A 14,308-nucleotide genomic window follows, 5' to 3' on the forward strand; every position below is an offset into this window, starting at 1 on the left:
TTCAGGCGCACAAAATGTTTCACAAATGTGTATTATTTATTATCTCCCATGGATCTTCTAAGTCCTAAAATTTAATGCCCCTGACTTATCACTCCCCAGCCGACTTAAGCTCTCAGAAGAAAAAGCCCATGAGAGATTTTTCATGTTTGCGGTTCCATGGTTGCCCAGCACTGGGCTGGAATAAGGTACTCTGTTCAACAGAAGTAAACAGGTGGCTCTTTTCCGGCTGCCCCGGGTGCGCATGCCATCGCAGCACGCACTGGGGCTCCAGAACGAGGCCGATGGAGCGCAGGAGACACAAGCAAAGACAGCACGGCAGGTTGCTTGGCGCTGGGACTCTGGGGACTGTGCCGGCCGGCCCACCTCCGAAGCCCCGCCCCGCCCCGCCAGCGGCCGGCCCCGCCCCTCGGCCTCTTCTGGCGGAAGTGCCCCCCCCCGCGCGCCGGCGCTCGGCCTCGCACTTCCGGCGGGAGGATCCAGCCCGGAGCGCCCGCTGCTGAGGTGAGTGGGCGCGCCGCGGGCCCTGCGCGCGCTCCCGAGGGCGGGGGAGGGTCCGGGAGCGGGGTCCCGGCCGGGCTCTGCGCGCAGCGGCCCGCCGGGGCTCCTGTCCCTCCCGGGCCTCCGCGTTCGCGCCGTGAAGGGGCCGGGGCCTCCACTCGCCCTCCCCGGCCGCCTGCCGGGCGCGCTTCCCCAGAGCTTCGCGCGCGTGCGGCGACGGGCAGGGTCCCGACCCAGACAGAACTTCGCGAACGCGACCCAGCCCTCCGAGAGGCGGCATCCCGCGGTGGGGTGGGAGTGTGGGGCGCGCAATAAACACGTGCGCAAACAGGGCAACGTCAGGTGGTGGGAGGTGCCAAGAGGATGAGGAGCGGGACCTCGAGCTGGGTTCAGCCGAGCAAAGGTCCGCGGAAGAGGGAATGTTCAGTGCAAAGAAGGACGTAGGCTCGATGGGCCTGGCGAGCGGCCAGGGGCCAGCGTGGCGGGCTCCGGGGCAGTGGCGGGAGAACGAGGTTGCAGACACGGGCAGAGGCCAGATGGTGGAAGGGCCTGCTAGGGGGTTGGGATTCGCCCTTTGAGGGCGTGGTCTGCTTTCGGTGAGTAAGCCTTCACTCAGGCTGCTGTGTGGACTCCAGGCTGTCGGGGAAGGAGGAAGCAGGGACACCAGTTAGGAGACCGCTGCAGTCCCTAGGTGAGAGATCAACATGGCTTAGGCTGATGGCCGAGCGCAGGCGAAGACAGGTAGCTGGTCTATAGGGATCTGGGAGGAGGATCTGACAGGATAGGATTGGAGGAAGGAAGGACAGAGTGGTCAAGGGTGAGTTCATCATTCATTTGGGGGCTTAGGCTTTAAACCAGGTATATTGTGCTGGCATTTACTAATGACTTGGGAATAGGTTGGGGACACCTTCAGTTTGAGGTATCTTGGGTGCAGCTACCAAGTAGACTGTTCGATGTACCAGCCTGGAGCTGCCAGAGAAGGGTAGGGCTAATGGAAAGAATGTAGAAATCACTGGAATGTCTGTCAGATGGGATGAGATTACTCAAGGGAGAATGAAGAGAAGAGAAGCCAGGATCCAACCCTCAGGTATTCAACTTTTACCAGTTGGTTGACGAGGAGGAGCCAGCAAAGAAGGCCAGGAGTCCAGAAAAGCAGAAGAAAAAGCAGGAGAGTATGGTGTGGCATCCAAGAGGCTTTACCAGGAGGAGGAAGTGGTCAGTTCTGTAAAGTGCCGATGAAGACAGAGCCTTGGTCCTGAGAGGGGCAGCAAGGTGGAAGGTGTGGTGACTCAGTGGAGCAGTGGGGACAGGCTGAAGTGAGTTTGGGTGGCAGGAGAGTAGGGACAGTAGTGCAGGGGACCCTGGGGGAGTTTTGCTGTAAGGGGGCCAGGAGGGTTGTAAGCCTGTGCCACAAGTCACCATCAAGCGCTGTACCTGATGCCATCGGCTCCCCTCCCAAGAGGCAGATGATTTTATCCTCCTTTACTGGAAGCTGAGGTCCAGAGTTCAGGTCATTCGGGAGTCCCGATGTTCATAGAGGAGCCAGGACTGGATCCCAGGTCTTTCTCACTCCAAGCCCACACTGGTAGCACTAAACTGCACAGCCCATGTTACAGTCACAGAGCTTGAGGGGAGCCAGGTGCTGCGGGGGGGCTGTGCACCAAGTCTAGCCTGATGTGCCTGCTACTCCCCGCTAGGCTGCCCCCTGGGGAAAGTCATGCACAATCTGGAATTCCCTTCTTGGCAATGAGATGTGAAAAAGAGCATTTGCCCCTTTCAGCCTGGTTTTCCTTATCATAAAAAAGGGGTGGGGACCTTATCGTATCTCTATTTCCAATGCTAGGCATACAGTGGTGCTTAATAAATGACCATTGAGTAAATGGCTACATGATTTCCAAGAGCCCTTCTAGCTGAGGCTGATTTTGTGTCTGGGGTTAAATGACGGAATGACAGTAAGAGAATGAGTGTTGTTAGCTTGGAGACAGTGCTCCCTGCTGGCTGGGGTAATCACAGGGACTCTCTGGAGGTGGAGGACCCGGACTGGCTGAAGGAAGGCTGGGACTTGAGCAGGAGGTGAGAGGGGGGTGGCACAGCTTGCAGTGTTGGAGCAGGAACTGCACGAAAAGCAGAAGATGCGAGAAGTTGACTCACAGAAAGGTCCAGACCGCTCTGCGGTGGGCGGGAGCCACGGAGAGCCGGTACTAAAGGTAGAAGGCCCTGTGGTTGCCTGTGTGGTGTGAGCAGTCATTCTCCGCATGGAGCACTTTTGCCCCCCTGACATTTGGCCCTGTCTGGAGACATTCTCGGTTGTCACAGCTTGGGAGGAGGAGGAGGGGGCTGCTCTAGGCATCGAGTAGGTAGAGACCAGGATTGCTCCTAGACATCTCACAATGCACAAAGGATTACCTGGCCCCGAGTATCAGTAATGCCAAGATGGAGAAACCCGGGTGTAGGGGAAAGAATATGGGCCTTAAGGTCTGTTAGGCATAGGTTTGGTGCCCATGTACCCCACTGCCTAGCTGTACAAGCAGGAGCCGGCGGGCGGGAGGTGCGGGGAGAAGTGGAAGAGACTAACCTGTCGTGTGGGGGAGAGAGGCTGGTGGCCTGGAGGGCAGTGGTGGTCGGGAGATGTGACCGTATTTGGGGATCCTTTTTTAAGACTGAGATGACAATACTTGCTGTTTGAATGTGGGCTGAGGGAGCGAGGACTCAGGGTGGGAACAAAATTTCTGGCCTGAGCAACCGGGTGAGTGGAGGTGCCACCGGCTGGGGTGGGAAGAGGGGCAGGTTTGGACAGCTCCTGGGGCTCGGGAGTCCGTGCTGGGTGGACGGGGGTGAGTGCCTGGTATTAGACATCCAGCATGGACAGACGAGTAGGCCATGGGGATTCTTCGGGAGGCGCGGGGAGGTGTCAGCGTACTGATAAGAAAAGGTCATTGAGAATTGAGTATGTTTAAGGACGTCCGTTCGGGGTACAAGGAAGCTAGAAGCAGCAGTGAGGCAGCCCGCGCTCCCACCACCCGCAGGGCCTCGGGGAGCGTGCTAGCAGCCGTGCGGGCCGCAGCTGTAGATGGTGTGCTTTCTCCAAACTCGTTAGCAGAATCACGTGCGTGGCAAACATACTCTTGGAAATTGCAGTGCATAGTAGAACCACAGAAAAACTGCTCTTCATCACAGGTAAGACAGTTGGGTTCTTGGAGCATCTGGCTGGCTCAGTCACTAGGGCACGTGACTTGAGTTCGAGCCCCACGCTGGGGGTAGAATTTACTTTAAAAAAAAAAAAAAAAAAACAGTTGGGTTCGAGGTTCAGGTAATTATAGGTGAGTCTTAGACCTGCATGGGTTGTCAAAGTTACAAAGGCTGCGGAGCAATTCTTAGTTATGTGGACACTCTCAGAGACCCCCCCCCATCATATCCCTAAAAGCTAAGAGAGTTCCCCAAAAACACCCCCACAGGTTTCCAAAGTTCCCTCAAGAGAAGCGCAGCCCTACCATATCCTTCCAGCAAAGCCTTATGCTGGCTCCCGGTTTGCCTCGGGGGAGGGCAGTGATAACCCAGCTTCCAGTGTCCAGAGCTGAGTGAAATTACTCCCAGAAAGGACTGGGGGTGGGGGAAGTAGGGTATGTCTGATCAGATGGTTCTAGGAAGACTTCAAGGAGGTGGCATTTCAGCAGGTTGGGAACGTCTCAGAGGCGGAGATGGGGACTGGAGACACACACATGAAGCCGCAGGTGGGGTACCTGTGGACCTGGGTCAGCCGGGTCTCCTCAGAGCCTGGGTGCTCTGGACCCTCGTTAGGATTGCCTCAATGGAAAGGCGGGGAGTGGTTTAGTTCAGCAAGACCTAAAGCAGGCACCGCCGCTATGGGAGTGGTCCTTAGAGGCCAAGGGCAGGGTAGGTATTGGTTTCCTGGTGCATTTTTAGTGCCTTAAAGATCGGATCAGCGCCCTGAAAAGCAGGTGGCCGCTCTCTTGCACTGAGTCATCGAACCGTGTGGACAACTCAGTGTGCGTGGTGGGTCCTGATTCCTGGAGCTCACAGCCTCCCAGGGGACAGACGCCACTCAGATCGGCGTGCCCTGCACAAGTACAGCGGAGGGAAAGTAGGGGAGCCGTAGGAGCAGCCCCATCAAGGAGGAGGTGACAGTTGAGCTGAAGTTGCATAGCGTCCGCTGGGAAAGGAATGGAGGGTGGGCAGCGCGTCTGGTCCTCCAGGCAGTGGGAGAGAGCCCGTGTGTTTGGGGAACTGAGGCAGCGGCTGGGATGGGGACAGAGGGCCCGGAGCTAAGGCTGGAGAGGCCAGCAGGGACAGGTCAGGACGGCTTAGCTGACAGGAAGGCTTTTGGTCTTTATCATAAGAGCCTGGGAGTCACTGAAGGACTGACATCTGATCTGACATGATCAGATTTACGTTTTTAAAAGGTCACTTCGGCGGCAATTCATGGAGAACAGCTTGAGGCGACAGAGTGGACGGGACTGGAGCTCTGTGAAGCCTTGCCGGGCCTGCGCCCCTTCCTGCCCCCCGCTGGGTCCGCTGTGGTCTGCTCCCTGTGGGCAGGGGTGGGGTGGACCCATCGGGCAGCCCTTGCTCCGCCGGGCCACCCAAGCTTCCTTTCCATTCCTCCAGCCTCCGACCTGGGGACCTGCACGCCCTGCATCCACTTAATCATGGAGAGGGTTGGCTCGGGCCACCAGCCCCTAAGGTGAGACCTGTGCCAGGGTCTCCGTGGATGATTCCGAATCATGGAGGCGAAGAGGACTCCTCCAGCCAGGAGACTTTGTTGAAAGTCGTGGCCCTGCTCGGCTGGCGCTTCCCGCGGCCGTCTTCGGGAGAGCTGCCCGCCCCCACTGACCCAGAGCAAGGGATTTGCAGCTTCCCCGGATGGGGAGGTGGGCCCTTGACGTGGCCTTTGTGTGGAAGGCGGTGTTGACTCTGGGGCTGGTCCTCCTCTACTACGGCTTCTCCATCGGCATCACCTTCTACAACAAGTGGCTGACGAAGGTAACGGGAGGCTTCATGGGCGGGGGGGGGGGGGGGGGCACGGCCGCAGCGTCCCCGAATATTTAGCAATAGCATGGCACGGACTTCCACTCATCAGCCTGGAAGCCAGTCACGCTAGCGATGGGACAGGGCCCTAGAGCCCTGCCACACCGGGGGTGCCCCTCAAATGGGTGGATCGAAGGGAAATTGGGAACCGGAGAGACACCGAGGATGAACTAAGGTAACTTGGGATTAAGGCAGCAACTGTTTACCAACCGGTAGAGAGGGACTTCAGTATTTTTTTTTTTTTTTATGATTTTATTTATTTATTTGACAGAGAGACAGGCAGCGAGGGAGGCAACACAGGCAGGGGGAGTGGGAGAGGAAGAAGCAGGCTCCCAGCAGAGGAGCCTGATGTGGGGCTCGATCCCAGGACCCTGGGATCACGCCCTGAGCCGAAGGCAGATGCTGAACGACTGAGCCACCCAGGCGCCCCAGACTTCAGTATTTTAATCACTGGTCCTGCTGCACTGGCCAGCACTGGTTATGACCCGGGGTGGGGGGGCGCTGGAGCAGGAAGCAGACGGGCCGGTGGACACGGTGGAGACCGCACCACGGTCCAGTTGAGCCCCGGTCTGCCACCTGCTCTCGGCATGATCTCCAAAATGGAACTATAAGTCTCTCATCCCAAGTGATTGCAGTGTGGGGTGGGGGTGGGGGGCCCCGGCCGCTGCAGAGCCCTGATGAACCACGGAGTTAGCGCCACTGCCCCCAGCCAGGGCAAGGAGGGAGGGGGAGCCGGACGAAGGCGGAGCTGTAAGCCAGCCGGTCTGTCTGTGCTTTGGGCTCCGCAGAGCTTCCACTTCCCGCTCTTCATGACGATGCTGCACTTGGCCGTGATCTTCCTGTTCTCTGCCCTGTCCAGGGCCCTGGTTCAGTGCTCCAGCCACAGGGCCCGCGTGGTGCTGAGCTGGACGGACTACCTCAGGAGAGTAGCTCCCACGGGTACGTGGCCGTGGGGCAGCCCTGGCCCTGGGCGGGTGGGGGCGAGACGGGGGGGTCGCTTGGAAAGCCGTTGGCCAAGGACAAAAGGAGCCTTGGTGGCGTGGAGTGGAGGCCCTCTCCATCCCCCCCTCCCACTTCACCCCGTCTGCCTCCCCGCAGCCCTACTTCTGCCTCTTGTGTCCTCTGCAGCCCCCCCCCCCCCATACACACAACATGCATGCTGGCACGCACCAGGAAAAGTCTCCAATGCAGCACCGGCCTCGACCAGGCGCACTGAGGCCACACCTGCCCTCACCTTGCTGCAGTGGGACGATGAGGGCACCTCGGAGCATGGGGCGGCGGGGGCGGGGGGGAGCAGCGCAGACCCAGTGGGGAGGGCTTCCCAGAGCATGGGCTGAAATGGCCGAGGGTTTAGTGTCTGTGCGGGTCTGCAAGGGAACCAAAAGCGTGTCGGGACACGGGGAGCTCTGCGCTGGTGAGGAGAAGTGGGAGAAAAGAGAGAGTGGCAGGGACAGATCCTGGAGGAGCAGGTCCTCCACGAGGAGTGTGCCTTCGATCCTCAGGGAGGAGAAGCCACTCTGAAGAATTGCTCATAAGGGATGACGGAGAGGATTAATACTCTTCCTCGGGGGGACGGACAGGATTAATACTGTTCCTCAGGGGGACGGACGGGATTAATACTCTTCCTCGGGGGGACGGACGGGATTAATACTCTTCCTCGGGGGGACGGACGGGATTAATACTCTTCCTCGGGGGGACCATACCGCCCCAGCCCTAGCCAGTCAGAACAGCCTGCAGCCCTAATGCTGGAGGGACACCCCCTCCCTTTTTTGGCCAGGACTTAACCCTTCAGTTGCTGTGAAAGGAAGGCCCAAGGGCCCAAGAGAAAGCCGGGGTGTTTGGGGCAAAGCAGGGAGCACTCGGGGGCCTCATGGAAGTGTTTGAACACCTGGCCCGCCCATGCCGGCCGCCCCGGCTGCGTGTCCGGCGGGCGCCCCTGTCTCCGCAGCACTGGCAACGGCGCTTGACGTGGGCTTGTCCAACTGGAGCTTCCTCTACATCACCGTCTCGCTGTGAGTCCCAGCCGCCCCCCACCCTCCTCCAGGCTTGGCCCCTCTGTCTGACCCTGTCCAGCCCTGGGCCTGTGGGCTGGCCGCTCTGGGAGCAGCCCCTGCTCTCAGCTCCGCCCCGATACCCGGCAGCGCTCCCGCAGTAACCCCGGGCTCAGAGGGGTGCTGCGCCTGCCTGCCCGGTGGGCTGGGGGAGCCAGGGGCTCGGAACGGTGCCCATCAGGCCGGGCAGCAGGGGCACTGGCCGGTGTGGTGCACGTGGCTGCACAGAGGGGCACGTGTAACGACTGTTTCTCAGCTCTGACCTTGTACTTCAGGGGGCGTCCTCCCCACCTTCTCTTTTCCTCCTCCCCTCCTTCCTTCCTGAACCCAGTCACAGAGGGGCAGATAAATAAGAGGACTCGGGAGCTCACAGTTGACCCGCAGCCTCTTCTCTCTAGCGATAGTCAGAGGTCCCTTGGTCACAGAGATTTGTTCCATTTAAAGGTCATGTATCAGCCCAGATGACTCAGGCCGCCTTCCTTTGATCTTTTGTACCCAGATTGCCCAGCTGCCCTGAGCAGAGCCATTTGCCCTCAGGGAAGTCAGAGGTCCCCACAGCCTCCCACCTTCTCCAGCACAGTCCATGGGCTCCTGTCCTGGTGGCGGGCCTGAGCCCTGGGCCCCGCTGGTGCATCATGGGTCATTTGTCCTTGCAGGTACACAATGACCAAGTCTTCCGCTGTCCTCTTCATCTTGATCTTCTCCCTGATCTTCAAGCTGGAGGAGCTGGTGAGGCCCCAGCTCCCCTGGTCCCTCCTACCCCCACAGATGCTCAGACTAAAAGGGGTGTCTGAGCAGTGGCCTGTCGCTATGTGACAGAGGAGACGAGCCCAGCCCAGCTGGCAATAACTCCTATCGCTGAGGAAGGCCCTAGGACAGGCCACTGCTGAGAATACTTAGCAACCAGCGTGGCAGGTGTAATGACCAGAAGAATGACAGAAGGAGAAAGGGTTCAAGGATAAGGGCCAGGTGCAGCGGGGTCCTGGAGGCAGTCACCCTTTATTTGCTAGGTCCAGGGTACTGGGGGACCTCCTGGGGGCCTAGACCAGCTGTAGGAAAGCTGTTTAGAAGTTTAGATCAACTAGGGATGCTGGGTACATGTCCACTGAATGTCAGCCCTGCCTACATTGATGGGAACGAGCTGGCCGGGACCCCCGAGGTCGCGGGGGAGAAGGGTTTCTTGCCGCAGGGTCAGCCAACATAGCTACTGAGCCCGCGCTCCAGGGTGGAGAAACTGGGGACCCTGTGGTCAGTGGCCACTGCTCCCCATCCTGGTAGCGTGCGGCTCTGGTCCTGGTGGTCCTCCTCATCGCCGGGGGCCTCTTCATGTTCACCTACAAGTCCACACAATTCAACGTGGAGGGCTTCGCCTTGGTGCTGGGGGCCTCGTTCATCGGCGGCATTCGCTGGACCCTCACCCAGATACTCCTGCAGAAGGCGGAGCTCGGTGAGCGCGGGCCCAGGCAGGGGGGAGGCGGGTGGAGGCGGGCCAGGCCACCCTGACGGCTCACCCCGTCCTCATTCTGCAGGGCTCCAGAACCCCATTGACACCATGTTCCACCTGCAGCCACTCATGTTTCTGGGGCTCTTCCCTCTCTTCGCCATATTTGAAGGTATGTTGGGTCGTCCGTCTTGGGGGCACCTCAGTACGACAGATGCCCCTTCCCTGCTCTGAGCCCAGCTCCATGGGTGCTGCAGAGGTTACAGAGATGGAAGATGCGGTCCCTCCATCGGCAGTGCCTGGTCTAAGGGCTGGACAGACATTAAAGCAGAGGGCTGGAATCCAGCACGAGAAATGCGTACACAGAAAGTGTAGATAAAAGACAACAGACGATAATGACAGTGGACGTGTACAGCCCGACAGGTATGCCAGGGCTGTTCTGATGTGGGTTGTTTTTTAAAAGATTTATTTATGTATCTGAGAGAGAGAGCATGAGCAGGGGGGAGGAGCAGAGGGAGAGCGAGACGCAGACTCCCTGCTGAGCAGGGAGCCGGGTGCAGGGCTCGAACCCAGGTCTCCAAGATCATGACCTGAGCTGAAGGCAGACACTTAGCTGACTAAGCCACCCAGGCGCCCCTGTTCTGGTCGTTTTAAACATACTAACTCTTACACTCCTCCAAACCCCTGTGGCAGCACTAGCGTTATGGCCATCATGCAAGTCAAAGAAGCAGGTGCAGAGAAGTAAAGATAACCTTGCCCCACAAGCCAGAATTGGGTTCCAGCAGGTGGTTCCCGAGTCCTTCCTCTTAACTGTGATGTGTTCTGTCTCTTCGAAGGAGGAGAGGACCAGGATTCTTTCAGGGTGCTAGGGTGGAAAGCCAAGTCAAAAAGACTTGCCAGGCCACGGATTGTGGAGGCTGGAAGGGCTTTTGCCAGGCGGATGGGGGCAGGGCATCGCAGGAAGTGGGATCCGTCAGTTCAGAGGGTGGAAGTGTGCGGGATGATGTGTGTAGCCTTGGCCACAGCGCAGGAGGCTGGCTAGGGGGCCCCCCGCCCACCGTCACCTCCCAGAGAAGAGGAGAGGCGGGGAGAATCATCTAGGCTGCGAGTACACACCTCCGTACTTCCTCCCGGGTTTCGAGATGAGTCTTTGTCCCTGTTTATCCTTCTTCCCTGAGTCCCTTCCTTCTGTCCTCAGGGTCATTACAGAGAATGCTGTCCCACATCCATTTAAGTTTCAAGCAGTGAAGCGTCTCAAACCTCTCTGAGATGATTATGCAGCCCCGTTGTCCGGGAAGCTTCTTCTCTGCAGCCTCCTTTTCCTCCCAGTTAACATCTCCCCCCACCCTCACCTTCTGCCCCCTGTACCACCCAGCGCGCTCCCTCCCGTCCTGGCCGCGGACACCCTTCCCCATCCCTGCACACCCGAAGCCCCCGTAGTCGTCACTTAGCAAAGCTGCATGGATTTAGCTCCTTTAATCTTTTCTGGTAAATTAATCCCCCAAGCGCCTTCATTACTTATGTTGCTCTTTCCCGAATTCCCTTCAATTTGCCGACGCCTTTGCAGTACTGCTGAGCCCAGCACCAGACAAGATGTCCTACATCGAGAGGCTGTTTGCCTGGGAGGGACTGTCACTCTGCATTTCTTTGGTGCTTCCCTCCTAAAATCTCAAAGTGCTCGGCCAGCCTCTAGCCCCCACAGGTGTCTCAGCTGTGCCTAGCCCGGGGCCTTTCCTGCACAGACCCACGGAGTCACTCTAAGGGACGGTGTCGGAGGGCCAGGAATCCTCTAGAAGTCGAGCCAGACTTGGTGTGTGGGTGCCTGCGTGGGTGTCTCTAGAACAAGGCTTTGTCCTATATTCGTGTGCATTTACTTTTTGAGAACCGTTTCCCACGTTATACTTAATATATATTGTCTGTCTGAGAAATGCTGGTCTGCTCGAAATGCTCTCATTTTATCACTGGGGGACAGGCCCCAAGAGGGGGTACGTCTCAGCCTCGTCCCACAGCTGTGTGATGGCAAGACCCGGATTAAAATGGAGAAGGTTTGGGAGGATAAAATGAGGCCCTGTTCATGGTGTCCCACCTGACATCGAGAGCAAGGGCTCGCCCCGGGGCCCAGGGCTCTGACAGTAGTCACTCATCGCTCACTCGATGGGCCACCCCACCTCTCTTTGGCCCACTACCTGCCACAGCTGCAGAGGCCACGCAAAGTCACGCTCCTTCCGAGAGATGTGCAGGTCAGCACCTTGGCAGGGGAAGCCCGCAGAACACCAGGCCCTCCGCCCTAGCCCGGAGGCTCTCGGGGGGCCATCACTGCTTCCCCAGGTCCCCGGGTGTCAGGCTGTCTGCACAGCATTTTCTGCCACCTCCCATCCCCCTCCTCAGGGCCGCAGTGAGTGCACAGGTGCGCAGGGATGTGACTGCCCCATGTGGGGTCTCCCACACCCTGAGGACACCAGCACTCTGGTGGCCTCCCACTCTCCCTTTGCTTTCAGGTCTCCATTTGTCCACATCTGAGAAGATCTTCCGTTTCCAGGACACCGGGCTGCTCCTGCGGGTCCTAGGGAGCCTCTTCCTTGGAGGGATCCTCGCCTTCGGTCTGGGCTTCTCTGAGTTCCTCCTGGTCTCCAGAACCTCCAGCCTCACTCTCTCCATTGCGGGCATTTTTAAGGTGCAGCCTCAGGGGTGGCCCCAGTCCTGTCTTACAGCATGGGCCCCGAGCTCAGCAGCAGCTTCTGTCCCAGCTCCCATGCCCCAGGCCCCAGCACGGAAGACAGGAGTGCCTGGCTAGTGTGCTGGGTGCCAAGCTCTTGTCTGAGACCCCTCCCCTCGTGGCCGCAGCCCTGGGGGTGGGGCTGGGCCTCCTGGGTTCACAGGTGGGTGGCTCCTACGCCAGGACACACAGCCAGCAGGTGGCCGAGCTGGGATTCTGACTCCACCGGGCCTGGGATGCATTCTCATGTTACCATGAATGCCCACTCCGGTCATTTGGCAGTGGCCTGGCGCCATGGGTTGAGAAGGCCCATCCAGACTCCTTGGGCAAGTGTTCCGTGATTGATTGGTGATGCCTGCCATGGTCACAGCGAGGGACAGTGCTAGCGCACGTGCCCTGTGTTTGCCTGTTTTGCCTTTACTGCTGCCTGGCAGCACACGTGCCTCTGCTCTCAGGCTTCCCCCTCCCCTGCCACCCCCTCACCCCACCCTGCTCGGGCCCATGGGGGTGGGGTGCGGTTTCTCCTTGACGAGACAGACACCGATGCTGGAGCAGAATCATAAGTCTCCCCAAAGGGCTTGGGAAGAGGCGTGAGCTGTGGTTCTCAGAACGAAGCATCCCACCAGTCACATTGGCAGCCACCGTGTATGCAGAACCCCATGGCCGGGGTGTGCCCTCAGGAGCCTGGGGTGATGCTGCATTCTCCTCTGGCTGTGTTGGGCTCTCCGTATGTGGGTGCCTTCTGGAAGCACAGCTGTCCTTCACTCCTGCGGACATGGCTGTGGGCTGGACACTCTCTGCTCCCAGCCCTGGGTCTGGTCTGCCTCTTTGAACACTGCAGAGCACCTCCCGTGTCACGTCTAGTAGCACAAAGGGAGGAAAGCATTGCAGGCACGCCTGGTCCTCTGAGCTCAGGGAAGCCCCCTTTCTGCCCCGCTGGCCAGCCCGCCCAGGCCCCAGGAGTTCCGGCAGGTCAGGCCCTACCCTGTGGTTGTGCCCGGTGCCCCTGCCGTCCACCCTCCTTGCACAGGAGCCAGCTCCTCCTCCTGATCGCTTCACCTTCCTGCCTTTGCCCGCAGGAAGTCTGCACGCTGCTGTTGGCCGCTCACCTGCTGGGGGATCAGATCAGCCTCCTGAACTGGCTGGGCTTTGCCCTCTGCCTCTCGGGCATCTCCCTGCACGTTGCTCTCAAAGCCCTGCGCTCCAGAGGTAACCAGAGCCCCTCTCAGAAGCCTCTTTTCGGATGACGCTCCCCGTGTGACTCAGCCCCTCCGACCTCCCCTCGACCCAGCCCTGGGTCCCCAGCTACCATCCAAGAAAGGCAGGTGGCTCTCGACCTGCCCAGAGCAGTTCCAGCGGGGTGGCTGTCTGCGCAGGTCAGCCGCCTCCGCGGAGGCCGCCCCTCTGCCAGGAAGTCAGCCTGGGGGTTCTGCCACCGCCACTCAGAAGAGGGGTCGTCTCCAGGGAGTGGGGGGGGTGAATAGGTGGGACGTGGGTGACTCAACACCCGCATCGGAGGGCACCGAGGAAACCATGATTGGGTCTACAGCTGGTTTCTCTCTGTCCCCAGGTGATGGTGGCCCTAAACCCTTGAAGGGGCCGGGCTCCCACCCAGACCTAGAGCTGCTGCTCCGGGGCAGCCGGCCGGAGGAGGACGACAATGATGAGGAGGAGGAGTACTTTGTGGCCCAGGGGCAGCAGTGACGGGCCAGGACACCCGCTGGGAAGCAGGCTGCTCCCAAGCCTCACACCTCACAGCAGCCTGGGGACCCTGGGGGCCCTTCACGACAGCCGGGGAGTGGTGGGCCAGGACTCTCCCAGGCTGGGCCTGGGGAGGGGCGGCGCGTGGCCACGTGGTGGGACTCGCTTAGGAAGCTGATCGAACAGGGGGGAGTGTCGGACCAGAGCAGGGCCCACACCGCACTGGAGTCACAGCGGGACAGGGGAGCGGGCCGGGCTCAGCTGCTGGCTAGGCTCTGCCAGCCCCAGTGGTGGTTTCCAGGGGCAGAGCAGGTTTCCGAGGGGACTGGGTTTACACTGCGGGGCAGTTGGGAAGGGGTGATGCAGAGGCTGGAGCCTCATCACCTGGAGCCGTCTTTTCTCAGTACAGGTCTATTTATAGTTTGGAAATAAAGGATTTACTGTCCACTGGCCATTTCGTGTTGCCTGGAAGGGTGGGCCGGGAGGGGGCAGTGTGGGCCTTGCTCTCCCTTTCTTTCCCTGCCTGGGGCCTTCACATGACTGGTCAGACTCCAGGCTTCTTGCATCTCTCCCGCTCCTGTTGGAGCCCCAGTGCCCTCTCTCGGGTCCCCAGCACACCTGTAGGCAGGGGAAAAAAATACGTGCAGAGCACTGTTCTGGGGCGGTTAGTGTTTTCACAGCCTGCATTTGAATCCTGACCGTCACTTTCAGCTGTGTGACCTTAAGAAAATTACTTAACCTCTCTGTACCACAGTGTTTTTCTCTGTGAAATGGGAACAATTGTCTCAGTTGATCAGATTGAGTCAATATTGATAACAGATTAAATGTTATATATAAGTGTTTATTTTGCAAATT

At 59.1% G+C, this 14,308-nt stretch overlaps 1 protein-coding gene across 3 annotated transcripts; it reads left to right on the forward strand.

Annotated features, from left to right (window-relative positions):
* The first annotated feature begins 433 nt into the window (after positions 1-433).
* On the forward strand, positions 434-13,904 carry SLC35C2 (solute carrier family 35 member C2). Of its 3 annotated transcripts, none has more exons than XM_026503647.4 (11): positions 442-501; positions 3,525-3,675; positions 5,125-5,499; positions 6,333-6,483; positions 7,493-7,556; positions 8,252-8,324; positions 8,874-9,042; positions 9,125-9,208; positions 11,535-11,710; positions 12,832-12,961; positions 13,323-13,904. In XM_026503647.4, the coding sequence occupies exons 3-11, from the start codon at positions 5,380-5,382 to the stop codon at positions 13,454-13,456; spliced, it is 1,101 nt and encodes a 366-aa protein (XP_026359432.2). In that variant the 5' UTR covers positions 442-501; positions 3,525-3,675; positions 5,125-5,379; the 3' UTR covers positions 13,457-13,904. The 3 variants fall into 3 exon arrangements, with proteins under 3 accessions (XP_026359433.2, XP_026359432.2, XP_048078314.1); XM_048222357.2 differs by having other exon boundaries at positions 448-501; positions 4,920-5,499; XM_026503648.4 differs by lacking the exon at positions 3,525-3,675 and having other exon boundaries at positions 434-501.
* The last annotated feature ends 404 nt before the right edge of the window (positions 13,905-14,308 follow it).

The sequence above is a fragment of the Ursus arctos genome, unplaced genomic scaffold, assembly GCF_023065955.2.
Source record: "Ursus arctos isolate Adak ecotype North America unplaced genomic scaffold, UrsArc2.0 scaffold_16, whole genome shotgun sequence".
Classification (NCBI taxonomy): domain Eukaryota; kingdom Metazoa; phylum Chordata; class Mammalia; order Carnivora; family Ursidae; genus Ursus; species Ursus arctos.

Coding starts and splice junctions, on each gene's coding strand:
- SLC35C2 (XM_026503648.4), top strand. CDS start 5,380: ATGGGGAGGTGGGCCCTTGACGTGGCCTTTGTGTGGAAGGCGGTGTTG. Junction 6,484..7,492: donor CAGGAGAGTAGCTCCCACGG/GTACGTGGCCGT, acceptor CTGTCTCCGCAG/CACTGGCAACGGCGCTTGAC. Junction 9,209..11,534: donor TCTCTTCGCCATATTTGAAG/GTATGTTGGGTC, acceptor CTTTGCTTTCAG/GTCTCCATTTGTCCACATCT.